Source organism: Neolamprologus brichardi, chromosome 12 (genome assembly GCF_056152115.1).
Source record: "Neolamprologus brichardi isolate AB-2024 chromosome 12, ASM5615211v1, whole genome shotgun sequence".
Classification (NCBI taxonomy): domain Eukaryota; kingdom Metazoa; phylum Chordata; class Actinopteri; order Cichliformes; family Cichlidae; genus Neolamprologus; species Neolamprologus brichardi.
The window spans coordinates 2397179-2412845 of record NC_142115.1 but is presented as its reverse complement, the minus strand read 5'-3'; the positions used below and the strand labels follow the sequence as shown (position 1 = coordinate 2412845).

The window sequence follows — 15667 nt, the reverse complement described above, 5'->3', positions numbered from 1 at the left end:
CAAGTGAAAAATGCCTTAGATGCCATAATATTGCTGTAAAATGATCATGTGTAAATACTGAAAGAGAGTAAAGCAAGTGGATTGTATTAAATTGTCTACTGCGTCTGTGCGAGTGTTGAGGTATGAAGTGACACGATGCATAGGGTGGCTGGCAAGAAATCTGAGGAAGCCTATGAAACAGCCCACGACACCATTAGATACACTTTCACATTTCAAATCAATCATAAAATACATTCAGTTGTGCTTTAAAGGATGTTTTTCTTTATGTTCCAGTAGGTCGACACAATACTACCATTCATACCACAAGGAAACATTTTTAAAGCAGCAGGGAACTAGGGATGCAACGATACCAATTTTTTCAAACCGATACGATACCGATACTTGGATCTGAGTACTTGCCGATACAGAGTACAAAAACCGATACTTCTACCACACACACACACACACACACACACACAGAAATGCAATGAATTGGAAGACAGGTTTTATTTTATTCTCTGCCGATAAAAAATAAAATCTTATTAAAAATGACCACAAAAAAAATTTCAAGTGAAAAATAAGCACTTCTGTTAAATTATTGCAGAGTCTCCACATTGTAATTTAACAAAATATCACTGAACTATTGGCGAGCTTTCAGAATAATAAATAAACACTTCTGTTCATTTATTATATTTCATATCACAGCTCGAGTATGCTGAGAAGACGGTGCAATCCTATGTTTTCCACGACCGGCATTGGCTGGTCATCCAGAGCGATAAAATGAGTCGAGCCTCTGTTATTTTAACTGCCCGTGGATTTTCTCTTGACATTTTTCATCGCTTTTCCAAAACCTGAGTTAAAGTTGGCTGTTCCACACTGCTGACATTTTGTTTAGCCTAGCTACAGCAGCCTCCAGTTTCTCTTTTTTATCTGGAGCCGCCAGACTCGCCTAACCCTGTGCCTGTTTAGCGCGGGATGTCCCCCTAGTGGCCAATCTAAAAAACTACAACAGAAATAACAAGCCACCCTCTGATTAATTAAATAAGTTAGTATCGGTTCATGGTATCGGTTAACTTTTACGAGTATGAGTACACACACATTTTACAGTATCGGCCCGATACCGGTGCATCCCTACAGGGAACAAACGAAGAGCTCCAATAAGGTCATATTGGAGACAGCTGGACAGTTAGATTTAAAACAAATTTGGATTTTTGGCCCAAACAAGCTGGGTGGATTCAGCCCTACATTTGTTATTAAGGGGTAATCTATCCAGAGAGATCAGAAGGGGGGTTGCCACTTCAATTAAAAAAGAAAGAATGGAGAAACATATTTTAATTTGATGTAAAATCTAATTTTTCCTAATAAAATGACATTAAATGTTTAGCTGTATTACACAATCACTGTCTAGATATTTGCTCTGACGTTGTAATCGGATCAATGACATACCACATGTTCTCCTAGCCTAGTGGCAAAGATATTTCATGTATCAACATGCATGAACTAAAGGGAATGTTTTGGCTTTTAGGACACTACTCAACCTCATGGGAATGCCAAGGGTGAAATCTGTACATTATCAGTGTCAGCAAGATTTGTTCTGTGTACGCCGTGAACATCCATCTATTCTCTTCAACTTATCCTTATCAGGGTCCCGGGGGGCCTGGAGCCTATCCCAGCTACTATAGGGCAAGAGACGGGGTACACCCTGGACAGGTCGCCAGCCTGACGCACAGGCAAACAGACACACCACGAACATCTCATCATAAAAATAAATTATTTGAGATAACTCAGTCTGCATTTAACAGTTTACCAATCTGTGCAGAAAGGATGGAGTGTTGTTAGTGTCTGCAAATACATTTACATTCAAACACCGGTGCTCATATCACATTAAAGTGTGTTGCTGTCGGTCAGGACTGACCTATGCTGTTTGGAGTTGAGCCAGTGAATGTAGCTCTTTTAATGAACTTGGCAAACAAGGAAGGTTTGAGTCTTACTCAGTATTAACACTGATGGAGGGAAATGTGGTTGCATTTATGTGAATATAATGAGATCTATTTTTAAAACAATGGTAGGAAAACACTTGAAAAAAAAGATGGAGGAAGCACACGAGTATTTAATAATCCCATTTAAATCAGATGTGTGGCTTCAGAATGTTTTTCACAGTAAATTTATAGAAATAATTTTATAACATTAAAATGATTTCATTAGATATTGATAAACCAGATGTGAATATGTATGTATAGTGTCTTCACCTCATTAAAAAAAGAATATATTGATATAATATATGAAATGTACCACATATATAATAACCTCAAAGCAATAACAATTATTTGTAATAATTAGTGCTCCCAAAAGTACAGCAGCAGTCATTTCAGTCGGGATCATAGCCCTCTCATTGATCATGAATTTCACATTTGTCTTTTTTAAAAATCAGGAATAACAATGGAAGCTCAGCAGAATTTAATGTATTTTACTGCTTTTATTTTATCTTTTAAATTATTCTCTGCTCTTTTTCTTCTTTTTCTTGTAAGGTCGAAGGTCAGAGTTGACTAAAGGACAGCGTCCCCTGAATGGCTGTGTCCCAATTCAGCGACCGCAAGCTTGGGAGTATGGGCAGTTCGCGTACTAGGTACGGCGCGTGCTAGGAAGTACGAGAAGTGTGGAAGTGCGAGGCTTGTGAAATGGGACGGTGTAGCCTTCGGTCGTGTCCAAATTCATGGGCTGCATCCTCCTGAGGACCCGGCCTTCGCGGTCTACGTGGGCCGGGTCCTCAGAAGGTCGGGTAGGCCGGAAGTAAACGGCCGTGAAATTGGACGGTCTAGTCTTCAGATTAGCGTCACCGCTGTCTCGGTGGAGTTTAATAAACTCGGCCGTCTGCTCCTTGCTATCTAAAATATAACAGGACACTGGAGTAAATTCTCGACCGTCTCACACTTCTGTTTAATCAGTTTTCTGTTTGACGTTTAGTCCGCTGTGTGAAAACCACCCGAGGGATTAATAAAGTTTTATTTTATCTAATCTAATAACTGTAATCTCAGGCAAACCGATTTACTCACGAACAAACAAAACACTGAAAAAAGCCCAACAATAACATTTTTAGGTTGTCTAAGTGACTTATATATTAAGTTTAACCTGAGTAGCGAAAGTCCGCGGAGATCTGAAAATGATGTGCCGGGAGTTGTGTCGTTCTCGGCCGCATCAGTAACCCTTGAGCTCCCGGCGAGCTATCGAGCTGGTGGGTCACAGACGTCTCCGAAAACGTCGACGCACTTTTGCAAATATGTGATATCTTGATAAACCGAGCAGATATTTGATGTTTACACAGCTACTTTCTCACCTGAAAATATGTTAAAAGTTTATTTTGTGACCCAGAAAGATTAGTAAGAGTAATTTTAAAACTTAGTAGCGGCCGCCATTGTTGGAAACTGGAGTTTGGCTGGGCCGCGCTATGAATTCTGGGATATGGTGGGCCACGAAGGACACACCTGACCGATCCTTCAAATTCGGGGAAAAGGAGGACGCATTTGTCGGCTGCATTCGGAGGAGTCTACGAATTTGGACAGCCTTCAGCGCGTCGCTGTGATGTAATCGGTCTACAAATGCGGCCTCAGGAGGAAGCAGCCCATGAATTTGGACACGACAGTCGTCGTGCTGCTCAGGTTGCCTAGCAACCATGATACTAACCGCGCGAAACGTTTCATACAGTTTTGTGTGACAGAAATGAAGGAGAAAATGTTTTTTTGTAAATTCGTTTTTTTTTTCAATGACATCACTTTGATTAGTTGAGTATCTGAGGTTGAGACCACAGGACTGTAAAACACGATTGTTGGGCTTCATTTCTGTACTGAACAGTCATTTAAGAGTAGCTAGTAAATAACAATTAGCTAATGTTGTTCATGAGACTAAAATCATCTCACTTTGGTAATGTAAATATAATATGGCCAATATTATAGTTATTGTCAGATTATTATGATATATTACAGCAGTGAACTTGAACTCTGTCAAACACTGAGCTTCAGTAAAGATTCAAGTTGCGTTTATTTACATTTCCAATCACCTTAAATCTTCACTCAAAGACGAGTATCTGTGACAGTGTATATATAGATGTATCATATATAAGAGGCAAATATTGTTCTTTTAATATGTTGGCATTACTAAATTTGGCTCAATGCTTACATATATGTGTAAAAAGCAAATGTACCAGCTGTGATAACTGTGTCTGATAGAATAAAGAGTAGACTGATATATGAAATATTCCTTTATTGGGTGAGAAAATCAGACCATGTCATAACTGCTTTAAGTCATACAGAATAGATATCAGAGCCTTAAACAGGCTGACTTCTGCTAAATGGGTCAAACTGGGCAGAAAGTACACAAACACATAACATCCTTATAGAATATGATGTAACACTATAGATCAACTTACCTCAGAATATATAAAGCATATAAACAATTACAGCAATTTGTGTTTGTGTTATTACGAGTGCTAAACAAGAAGAGTTCCCAGATGGTACAGTGGACACATGTGTGACTGCTGTGATTAAAGCATCTTTCTTTCAGCTTAACGAGTGAACCGTCAGCTCGTTCAAACACACGTTAAAGTCCGGCTTTAAAACCAAACGCTGAAAGTACAAACATCACTAATGTCACATAACTTTGCCGACATATGGCCAACAGTAATGTTTTAATGTTCCTCATTATTAAACATTTGCACAGAAATAAGTGACATAATATTCAGAACTTACTTTTGACAGTTTACTCCGCTTCCGTTGTCTGCGGCAAAATTATCCACACCGACTGCCGCGCTATGAATTGTGGGATATGTTGGGCCATGAAGTCTACACTGCCACAGCCTTAAAATTCAGGGAAATTAAGGACACATTTGAGGGCCGCATTTCGAGCCTTCGTCGCACCGCTGTGATGTAATCGGCCTTAAAATGCGGCCTTTAAGGCTGCAAACCCTGGATTGGGACACAGCCTGAGCAACACTCAACTCCTGATGACCTTGTGCCGTTTGCCTACCTCACCTGTCCTGGCCGTGTTTCAGGGATTATATATGGTCTCTGGCCCCCTCTAGTGGTAGTTGCGGTCAATTGAACTCGGATCAGGTGGACAGTCAGCTGACTTTTGCACAAGCAGGAAGGGGAAGTCGCAGACTAGTCATGTCAAACAGTTAATATATTTTTGTGCGTTTCTTTTATTTAATAGACGAAGGCTTCAAACTTTTAAAAAATGTTCGTCGGGGACGATGAGGACGGAGACTTCTTGTCTCCCACAGGAGGGTGAGTTGGTTTTGTACTCCGAGCTAATGCTCTTTAGGCTATAAGCTAACTAGCTTACCAGGATTTAGCCCATGTTCTAGTCGTTGACCCAGCTTTCATTTTAATCTTTGCATTAATCGTGATTAAATGGAGTCCACCACCATTAAAAAAGTCTAAAGAGCAGGCGGATAATTTTAAGCCCCTTTCTAACATGTAGTACATATTTCAGTTATGGTTTTAATTTCCTTTATTACGTGTTTTACCGGAATATCAAGAGAATCATGGTGAAGTGATGTGAAGTTTTGTCAAAGCAACATATATGTGCCGAATTTCAAAGTGACCTCATATACACAATGAAGAAAATAAAACGGCATTTAAGTGAAGTTCAGGACTATTAATACAGTGTAAAGTTAACAGGTATGAGCGGGTTTGAATCGTTTAGTCATGCAAAGTGTGATCTCTTATAGGTTTGAGGCAGTATGATTGCTAATATCAAACACTGGTTCTGCCTGCTCACATGATTCTGTGACTCATTCTCCAAGTAGCATCCATGAGTGTAGCTTCTCAGCCTTCATCAAATGTAATTTTTCTTTCGTGTTTATCTGTCGCCCGCAATAAACGCATAAAAGAAGTAGATGATTTTATCAGGCAAAAACCTGCAAAACTTCGGGGCTTTTTGTTTTTTAAACACACACATCTTGAACATGGGCTAGCGCGATGACGTTTACCCATTTTCACAGCAAACGTCATCGCGTTCAGAAGGACGCAAATTAAAGAGTTTCATTATTTCCATTTACTGAAAAAAAAACTTTATTAACTTATTTCATGGACAGGTCACTATGCGTGAAAATTAGTTGGTGCATGATGTTTTTTCACGTGTGAACTGGCCACAGACTTTCTTGTTTAAAAATGTGTGTTAGTGAGGAGAGTGATTCAATCAGTAAGAGCAGTTTCACATTGATATGCCAAAAAACCAAATCAATTTCACTTCACCTTTACTGCGCTATGGGACGCTATCATTTTATGTTAATTGTATCCACTAAGCTTCAGCACTATAAAGAGCACTCGCAGCAATAAAACAGTTAACCACTGCATACTAAATCACTAGATTAACAACTTTATGAAGTATTAATCTAATTTTCTTCTTTCTTGCAACAGTGATGTATTTTATTGTTAAATTTTTATGTTTTCTCTAAATTTCTAAAAAACCATGAACTCATTATGTGATAATCACGTCTCTAACTGGACCAGGTGACACTCATAGAGCATCTGGGAGATGTATTGTGGAGTAAAAGGCCATCTGTCGAGGGCTAAAGGTTGGCTGAGACAGCCATGTAACAGGACAGGACAATGATGCCAAGCACACTATCAAACCTATGAATTAGGGCTGTGCGATATGACCAAAATCTCATATCCCGATATAAAACATCTATCGTCCCGATAACGATATAAATCACAAAAAAATTAATATTTTCTGTAAATTCTGTGAATCTCGGGTAGGTGAAGTGTTTCCAGCTGGGCATCGTGTAGCTGGAGTGGAGTGTTTTAACCAATGCATGAAACGATACATTTTTAGACATAAGTTGTAACGGTTGTTTTCTTTGTGAGTATTTATTACACGGCGTGCTGCGGGGAACAGCCTGTTCTAATGTTTGAGTCTAAGGTTTATTGTTTAGCACCTGACGACTTTTTTTTTTTTACTTCTCATCCGTAAATTCTCTGCATACTTTTTCACGTGATTCCGTTTATTTTGAAAAGTCTCAACAGGATCTTGAGCTTTATTGTGAAAGGTTTATGTGGAACATAAACAAGCGGACATGCGATGGTTTTACCGTCGTTGTTGCTAACCACAACCCATAAAAACAGGCGCTTGTCCATCAGTAGTGTGGTTATATTAAATATAAGAGAAAGAGAGAACTTTAAGAAATTAATAATAACTACAGTGACCATCAGAACCATGAAAAAAAAATATTGCCGTAAAGTTTATTTTGCGACACCACGAAACAAACGATAGCGTAAAATGAAACGACGTTTTTAAATCGTCATCCGATATATATCGTTATATTAAACAGCTCTACAAATGTAGTAATTTATTTATTCATTGATTTATTTTTTATTCTTTTACATTTTTCAGCCAAAGCCTGGCCTTAGTATGCAGTAGCTTAAAGGAGCTGTGTGTAAGTTCAAACCTTTGCATAGCAATTAAAACAATTAATTTGACACTATTTTCAAAATGCAGCGTTTTGCAGCTTTCTTAGTGTCATTCTTTAAAGAAAAAAAGGGATCTGTGTGTTGAAAGACCCAAACTTGGTGCACTTTTGTCATGGGACAGACTCACTGAGTATTAGGAAAGTTTCCAGCTGACTTTTTAATCTTTGCCACTTTGCTCATGCCTCCTCCCTCTGCACGAGTTCTGTGTGACTGTAGTGCAGTGTGTGTGTGAGCGTTTGGGATCAGTGGCAAACGTCGAGCCTGTTTTTGAGGAGGGACAAGTGTTATGGAATCTAATTCCTCTCACATGCTGCTTGTTAGAGTAGACTGGAGTTGAAGGCTTCTGCTACAGCCCATCTCTTCCCTCCAAAGACCGTGTAGCACTAAAGCCAGAGCGCTGCGCTTTTCTTCTTTTTCTGCTACGCTGTTGAATTTGTCACACAGGTGTGATAGCACTGGGGGTCGAGTGGTCAGCATAGCTAGCGAGACGAGCATTGGAAGAAGCATTAAAAGGATTCTGACTCACACATGCAAACTGGCTGCCCCTCCTCAGCCCAGTTCCTTACCGTCGGAGATGAATGCGTTAAGGCTTTCAACATGTCTGTTCTGGGAGATGGCAGTGATTACCAGTGGAAGGAGTTCCAGGGGTCAGTATCAGGCTGCCACCATTAGTCAGTGACTAAAAATTAGTTGGCGAGTAATTGGATAACGAACTAATCATTTCAGCCATTTGCTTATAAAATATGTGATTAGAGAAACAATCATGATGTCATGTGAAATATGTGACAGTTTACTTACTGTCCCACATAATTTACCTCCCCATATGGAAAAGAAATAGAAAAGACTTGCATCAGATGTGGCCTTCTTCATATAGTGAATCATATAAGGCTTATATGCTTTACTCATGAAAGTGGCCACTTTCATATATTGTTTTAGTAAGAATCCATAAGATACAAGTTTCATTTATATAATTTTTTCAAGGGATGTTTTCACTCTTGTATGCTTTTCATACAAGTTTCACACAAGACAGATACAAACTTCAGAAGATTTATAAATATCTTTTCCATATGGGTATTATGACCGTGGACAAAATAGTACATTTGAATTAAAAAACAAAACAAACCATCAGCTGGTAGTGGTTAAAATGGTTACAATAATGACATCTCGATGATGTGTGGTTTTGTGAGACTTTCTTGTTTACACATGTGTGTTGATGCTAGAATAAAGGCATACATAGAGATGAATAACTGGTTGCTATATATGCAGTTTATTAGGGGTGGGGGATAAAATCGATACTGTGTAGCATTGTGATATTTTGTTTGCTAATAATGTTTTGTTTGCAGGGACAGCAGAAATCGATATTTTGTTACAAAAAGGTTTTTGTGCTCTGACTTCAGAGCATGTTGATCCTTTTTCTGAGCAAGAATCCTGACATTCCTTCACTGTCCAAATGTGTTTAACTTGTTTTTGGCAGCGATAAACATGACAGTTTACTTATTTTAATTTAAGACATGTTTTATTTTAATTAAGTTTAAAACTTTTTTATTTAATGTAAAATTATATTTTGTTTTAATTTACTTTCAAATGCTTCAGTTGCTGAAGGGGCTGCATAGTTTTCATAAACTGCATAGTTCAGAATAGCTATAATTGTACCAGATGGTTGATTCAGTTAAGTTGGACTAGACTGTAATACAAACCGTTCAGTTTGTCAACAATAAAACTGAAATGAGAGAAAGACTGAGTGTGAGACTTTGATATTAGATAAAATGAATATTGATAAAGTTTACCTTTATGTACAGAATCTGAATATCGCAAAATATTAAAAAAATTGCAATAATATCGTATCGTGGGATGTATGGTGATTCCCACCTCTACAGTTTATACCCGGGAACTTGACTATAAAATAAAATGTTGGCACTGTTACCGCCGTCGGGCGGGTACTGCCTGTGGTCAACAGTATTCTGATGATCACAGGGCTCGCTGTTGCCTTCACCTTCCACATCTTCTCTAGCTCTTGGTATTCCTCAAGCTTTTGTGTTCTTTGCTATCACTTGCGATGGCTATATCTGTTACTACAGGCTTCTTCCTCTTCTTGCCCACCACTACTACATGTGGTTGGTTAGCTGCCACCAATTTGTCCATCAGCCTCTGTCAGTCTCGTGCATATTCCTGTGCTGCCATGATTAGTGCCTCTGTGCTGTGTTTTAGTCCAGCTTTGTCCAGCCATTTGTAGGATCAGTTGTGTCATCTTTCTGATATACTGGCGGATCTTTGTTTCATCCTGAACAGTGGTTCTGGCACTCACTAGTCCTAAGCTTCTTTCCTTCCACTTAGCGTAAAGTGTCAGAGTGCTGGATTGTTGTGGTGAAACCTTCCATGCATGCTAGGGAACTTTCTTGCCCTGATGTCAGTGGGACCAGTCTCCTCCTTTGACTGTCTTATTATCTTGTTATCTTGTTTTTCTTGTTCAGCGGACTCCTTACTCTCTGCAGGTACCTTAATCTCTACACAAATGCTATGGCAAGGGGGAGTGAGGAAGTTCGGTCATAAAATATAAAGACGGCAGGAATAAATGACAGATATGAGACATGTATACAAAACAAGAGAAAGGCACACATTAGAGCAGCGGTCTCCAACCTTTTGCACCACGGACCAGTTTAATGTCAGACAATATTTTCACGGACCGGCCTTTAAGGTGTCACGGACAAATACATCAAAATAAAATGATACAGACAAAGACAAAAACTGTGGTATTTTACAAATATAATAATGAACCGAATTCACTGTGTAATTGTGTAACTTTATTAGCAGCCACCTCCTGAAATGCGCCAACAACATTGAGAGTAACATCCTCTCTGTCTTGATGCATGCTCAGTGATCCAGGTAAGTAAATCTCCAAAGGTTGGTTCTGTTCCTCTGGACGTAGCGTTTGGGGAAACCTGCAGTCAGCTGAGACTGAAGAAGTCACCTGGATGAGTGACGAAACGTTTCTCCCACAAAACGCTACATCCAGAGGAACAAATTCAACCTTTGGAGATCCTCCTCTCTGCTTCTTGATGCTCTCTGGTCGCTATGGCAATGCGTAAATAGTTCTTTCAAAATAAGACATACGACTACAACACGGAAAAAGACCCGGGGAAACCGACTTAACGATAAAAACCCTGGAAACCATACATTTCACACCCGAGCCTCAACTCTCGCGGCCCGGCACCAAACGACTCACGGACCGGTACCGGTCCGCGGCCCGGGTGTTGGGGACCGCTGCATTAGAGGACAAAAACACATAAAAGGTGTACAGTAGTTGGGAGCGCTGTGCTGCTGCATATGTCTGTATGCCATCTTGCAATCATCCTCACACTTCCATATTGGGTACCAAGCCCGAATTACAACTGGTATGTTGAATGTGAGAGCAGCTGGCATGAAAGAGAGGATTATGCCTAAGCTGGAAATCTGGATCATCCATGGTCAGTTACAAAGAATGCATGAAGTACCATCTGAAAGTCTATTAGAAGATGTTAATGCAACGTTAAGGACAATGTCTACTGCGACCATCACTGAAACCAAGCAGCTGATCTATGCGATAGCAAGAGTGATCCTTGAGATGACTTGGCTACAAGCTGAATAATACCCATAAAGGCAGCACGGAGGGAAGTTAGCCATCTGTCAGAACTGCAGGAAGGTGTGATGAAGAAACTGGTGCCTAAGAAGTACAACAAGCTGTCCATACTCGAGGCCTGGTGAACCAGCACCAGTAGGCCAGCATCAGTCTTTCAAAGGATATCAGGGTGACAGGTCTGTAGTCATTTAACCCAGTGACCAAGATGATTGTGGAGTGCTTGAAATGGGAGGGGACTTCACACAGTTTCAGGGATCTGTTGAAGATCAGTGTGAAGATGGGAACCAGCTGGTCAGAGCATATTTTGAGGCAGGAGGGTGACACGCTGTCTGGACCTGGTTCCTTCCTGGTCTTTGTCTCTTGAAGAGTTGCCATCACACATAAGAGTAGGTGGGATTTCAGTAAAGAGGGGTGGGTGGTGGGGGCAGCACCATGACACTGTGGCTACGTCCACACCTCGTTTTCTCTCCGTTTTGGCCTCCTGTTCACACTGAGACGGCGTTTTTGCAAAATGCAGCGTTTTGAAAATGCTCTCGAAAATACATTTAAAAACAGTGCTTTCACGTCGCGGTGTGGACAGCGAAAACAGACTTTTTTAAAACAATTACATTTTAGTCATGTGATGCAGTCATGTGACCAACTAAACTAAGATAGCAGAGGGCATTTATACAGCAGTTGTTTTGTTTGCTCTCAATGTTGACAGTCCTATTAAAGATTAGTATCAGTTTGTACATGCTGCAGATAGCTTTTCTTCAAATCCTTTAATTCTCGTTCGCTTTCGCTTTCAGACGAAAACGCCGTTTTCAAATCTATCCGGGCTAGTGTGGATGTAGCCTGTGCCTGACAACTGTCTTTGTAGTCTACCTGTATAAGAAATAGAAACCCAGGCTGTTTTTGGTTATCTCAGTAGTCAGTGTTACTAGCTTTAATTGGTATGTCTCTGGCTGTTGTAATTGTAGTTGTAGTAACAATAATAATAATATTAAAAAAAACAAGCAAGCATTGTTACTTCTTTTGTAGCTATTTTTAATTGCTTAATACAGTAAAATGCAATGACATAAGGGAACAGATTTTAGTCAAGCATGCCTATCAGACGTATAAACGTATACAGTATTACCACCGTAGCAATAACCTTCTACCAGTGTGTGGTAAACAGTTGGGGTGAAGAGTTCGGCTCACTGCTCAGCCCCTGTGGCACAGAGGCCCTTCCCCAGAACAATGTCACATCCACTGGTGCATGCTGCCGTGTTGGTGTCACTTCAGCTGGTCAAGATTCTGTTTGAGGGGAGATCCCCCAGGAAACCACCTGTCATCTATTTGGGGTCATGGTTTGATGTTTCAGACATGCAAACAATATAATAATTTTTATATAATCATTTTAATTTCCATGACATTATTTTGCATACTTTCATTCCCAACACATTACCCAGTATCCGTATAGATGTCCAGCATGTTTGTTTTTTTAAAGCACCATATATCAATGCAAATACAACCACGTGCACATAATCGTTTGTGTTTTTTAGGGCCAAGCTGGCTTCCCTGTTTGGATTAGACCAGGAAACCAGTCAGGGGAACGAGTCGTTCCAGTACACAGCCCCCAAACAGCCTAGAAAGAGCTCCAACCAAGGTAACAGTCTCAGAACTGCAGCGTTGCTGAATTTACATCCAGTTGTCGTGCAGAGCCACCACTGATCATTTCTTTAATGTTATTGCAGCTCCATCCAATCAGAAGCCAGCTCCACAACCCGGAGCTCCAGCAGTATTATTTGTAACAGCAGTCCAAGCCTTCAAATAGTGAGTTTGAAAAGCATTTTAAGCACTCATCTAAATATGTCGGCTGCTATATTCTACATGTCAGGTTTCATGTTTGTTTTTTACATCTGTTTGGAGCATTATCCCCCTTTTCTTTACACAAATTAAACTCTTTACTCCCCCAAAGTTCCCTCTCTGTTCACTGAACAGCTGTGTTGTCTCATGTAGTATTAATGGACAGTACATGAAGCAGGGAAAGCTGGGAGCTGCTGTGCTGGGCAACCATACAACAAAAGAGGTTGGAGCTTTGTTATTTAGTCTCTTACTTTATGCTCCTGCTTTGACTTTTGTTTGGTTTTTGATAATGAGCTCAGCTCTTCTTTTCTTCAGTACAAGCTGCTTCTGTATTTAAGCCAACAGAAACAAGTAACCTCTGCTAAGATTCATGTGGGCTTTGCTTTCACGGTGAGTATAGTCATGAAGTAGATGCACCATCTGAAATTCTGTTAGTTATATATTTCCGATAATCATTGCGATACCTGTTTAAACCCTGTTCTTTGGATATTTTTTCTTTTGAAAAGCTTGTAACAGCTGTAAAGAATAGCTGTTACCAAGAATGTTATTTTTTCCCCCCACTGACTGTTTTCATGGCTACATGCTCGTCTTCCTCTGCAGGTACAGCAAAACAATTATTGCACTTTTTATGATGACCAGAGGCAGAACTGGTCCCTTATGTTTGAGTCAGAGAAGTCAGCTTCAGACTTCTGCAAAGAGGTGAGCCTCAAATAATAAATACTGTGATTACAGCTGGGCCAACACAAAACAAACAGACTTTATTGACAGCACAAAGTCCAAAAGTATCAGGTGATCTTCAAAAAATGATGTGTGTAGACTACATTATGTAGATGATGAAGAAGTCTTCACAAGTTCCTCATGTGTGGGACTAATAAAGGTTATCTTATCTTTTATCATCAGGTATGTTTAGCAAAAGTGAACAGCGCTGTGACTGTAGATGTGGTGGTACTGCAGGATCTCAGTCTGGGTGAGGGCCAGTCAGTGGAGAATGGAGACTCTGTGGAGGTGGTGTACACGGGCTGGCTTTTGGAGAACCACACTTGTGGACAGGTCAAACACTCACATCATTCATTTAACAAGTATCAGTGTTTTTTGTTTTTTCTCTTGTGGATTTTCTGGTTATGATGACGAACAAGTCTTTGAATCTTATCTGTATTGCTGCAGATGTTTGACTCCAACCAAAACAAAGACAAGCTGCTGCGACTGAAGATTGGAGCTGGGAAAGTGATCCGAGTGAGTGAAAGTATACTGCAGTGACTGTGAATAGCTCAAAGGGCTGTCCACACAGGAAGTGACATGCAGTGATGTGGCAACCCAACACCATAAAAAGCGACTGGGTGAAATAAGTGCGGGCGATATGAAGTTGGTGGTTTGAGTGAAATTAATGAGACAGGGTGCTAAATACATTGGAGGATTATCTAGCAGCCTGAGCATTGAATGTGTGCTAGCAATCAACCTTCATCGGCATGATAATGCATGCTGAGCTAATTGCTTTCTGTGTGGATTCATTGAATCCAGTAAAACGTGAATGAATAATGTAGCTGTCATGGCTAAACACTGTAATTCCAGCTACATTTATGGAGCTCTGTGCAACTTGATAAACTCACTGATGCACACAGGATTTAAGTGAGCTGAAGTTTGTGTGTCGTTCATGTGACCAGACTGTCCTTCGCTACGATGTTGTAATATTATATGTACAGTATGTACATCAACTAGCATATATTTTAGGTGTGATGATCAGAGTTTCTGTAGCCTGCTGTAAAAGAACTAAGCTCGAAACATTATGCTCTCCATGTTGCAGAGAGCTGCCTAATCTTCCCATCTTGACTGTTCTTGGAAAAGATTTAGTTTAAAATTCAGTTTTATTTGTATAGCGCCAAATGACACAAACTGTCACCTCGAGTCTCTTTAAATTATAAGGTAACGACCCTGCAATAATACAGACAAAACCTCAACAATCAAACCTCCTCTGAGCAAGCACTCTTGACAGTGGTGATGAGAAACTGCCTTAAAAGAGGAAGAAACCTCTGGTGCAATGAGGCTGGGGGAGGGCGGCCACCTGCCATGACCAGTTGGGTTAATGGGAGGAAGACGGCATACAATACACACTGTGGAAGGGAGTCAGATATTAATAATGATTATGATGGTGAGTGAAATAGAGCATCATGGTAAGCCCCCAGCAGCTAAGCCTATTGCAGCATAACTATATCCTTTTCTTAGGCTTTATGAAAAAGCCTAATCTTAAAAGTAGAGATAGTGTCTGTCTCCTGAATCCAAACTGGAAGCTGGTTCCACAGAAGAGGGGCCTGAAAACTGAAGGCTCTGCCTCCCATTCTACTTTTAAATACTCTAGGAACAACAAGTAGGCCTGCAGAGCGAGAGCGAAGTGCTCTAATAGGGTGATATGGTACTACAAGGTCATTAAGATAAGATGGGGCCTGATTATTTAAGACCTTGTATGTGAGGAGCAGGATTTTGAATTCTGGATTTAACAGGAAGTCAATGAAGGGAAGCCAAAACAGGAGAAATCTGCTCTCTCTTTCTAGTCCCTGTCAGGACTCTTGCTGCTGAAGACTTTTCAGGGAGTTTTTAGGACATCCTGATAATAATGAATTACAGTACAGCCAGTGAAGAGAAGCCAGTGTGGGAGAGAAAACTCATCAGTACTGATGTCGCAGAAATCTTTGTGCTTTTCTTTTTTTTTCTTCTTTGTACAAGACTTGGTGATGGGAATAATCATCAGTGTCTGACATGCCTCATGCTAGCTTGTGATGTA

The 15667-nt window shown here is 40.2% G+C and overlaps 1 protein-coding gene across 2 annotated transcripts in view; it reads left to right on the top strand.

The window, feature by feature from the left end:
• Positions 1-5096: 5096 nt before the first annotated feature.
• Positions 5097-15667, top strand: part of fkbp15b (FKBP prolyl isomerase family member 15b) — a 30038-nt gene continuing 19467 nt past the window's right edge. For both annotated transcript variants that reach the window (XM_006802544.2, XM_006802545.2), the window contains exons 1-8: positions 5097-5258; positions 12588-12691; positions 12780-12858; positions 13045-13114; positions 13207-13281; positions 13492-13590; positions 13792-13941; positions 14056-14124. In XM_006802544.2, coding sequence (XP_006802607.2) covers positions 5209-5258; positions 12588-12691; positions 12780-12858; positions 13045-13114; positions 13207-13281; positions 13492-13590; positions 13792-13941; positions 14056-14124 — 696 coding nt within the window. In that variant the 5' untranslated portion in view covers positions 5097-5208. The remainder of the gene's footprint in view (positions 5259-12587; positions 12692-12779; positions 12859-13044; positions 13115-13206; positions 13282-13491; positions 13591-13791; positions 13942-14055; positions 14125-15667) is intronic.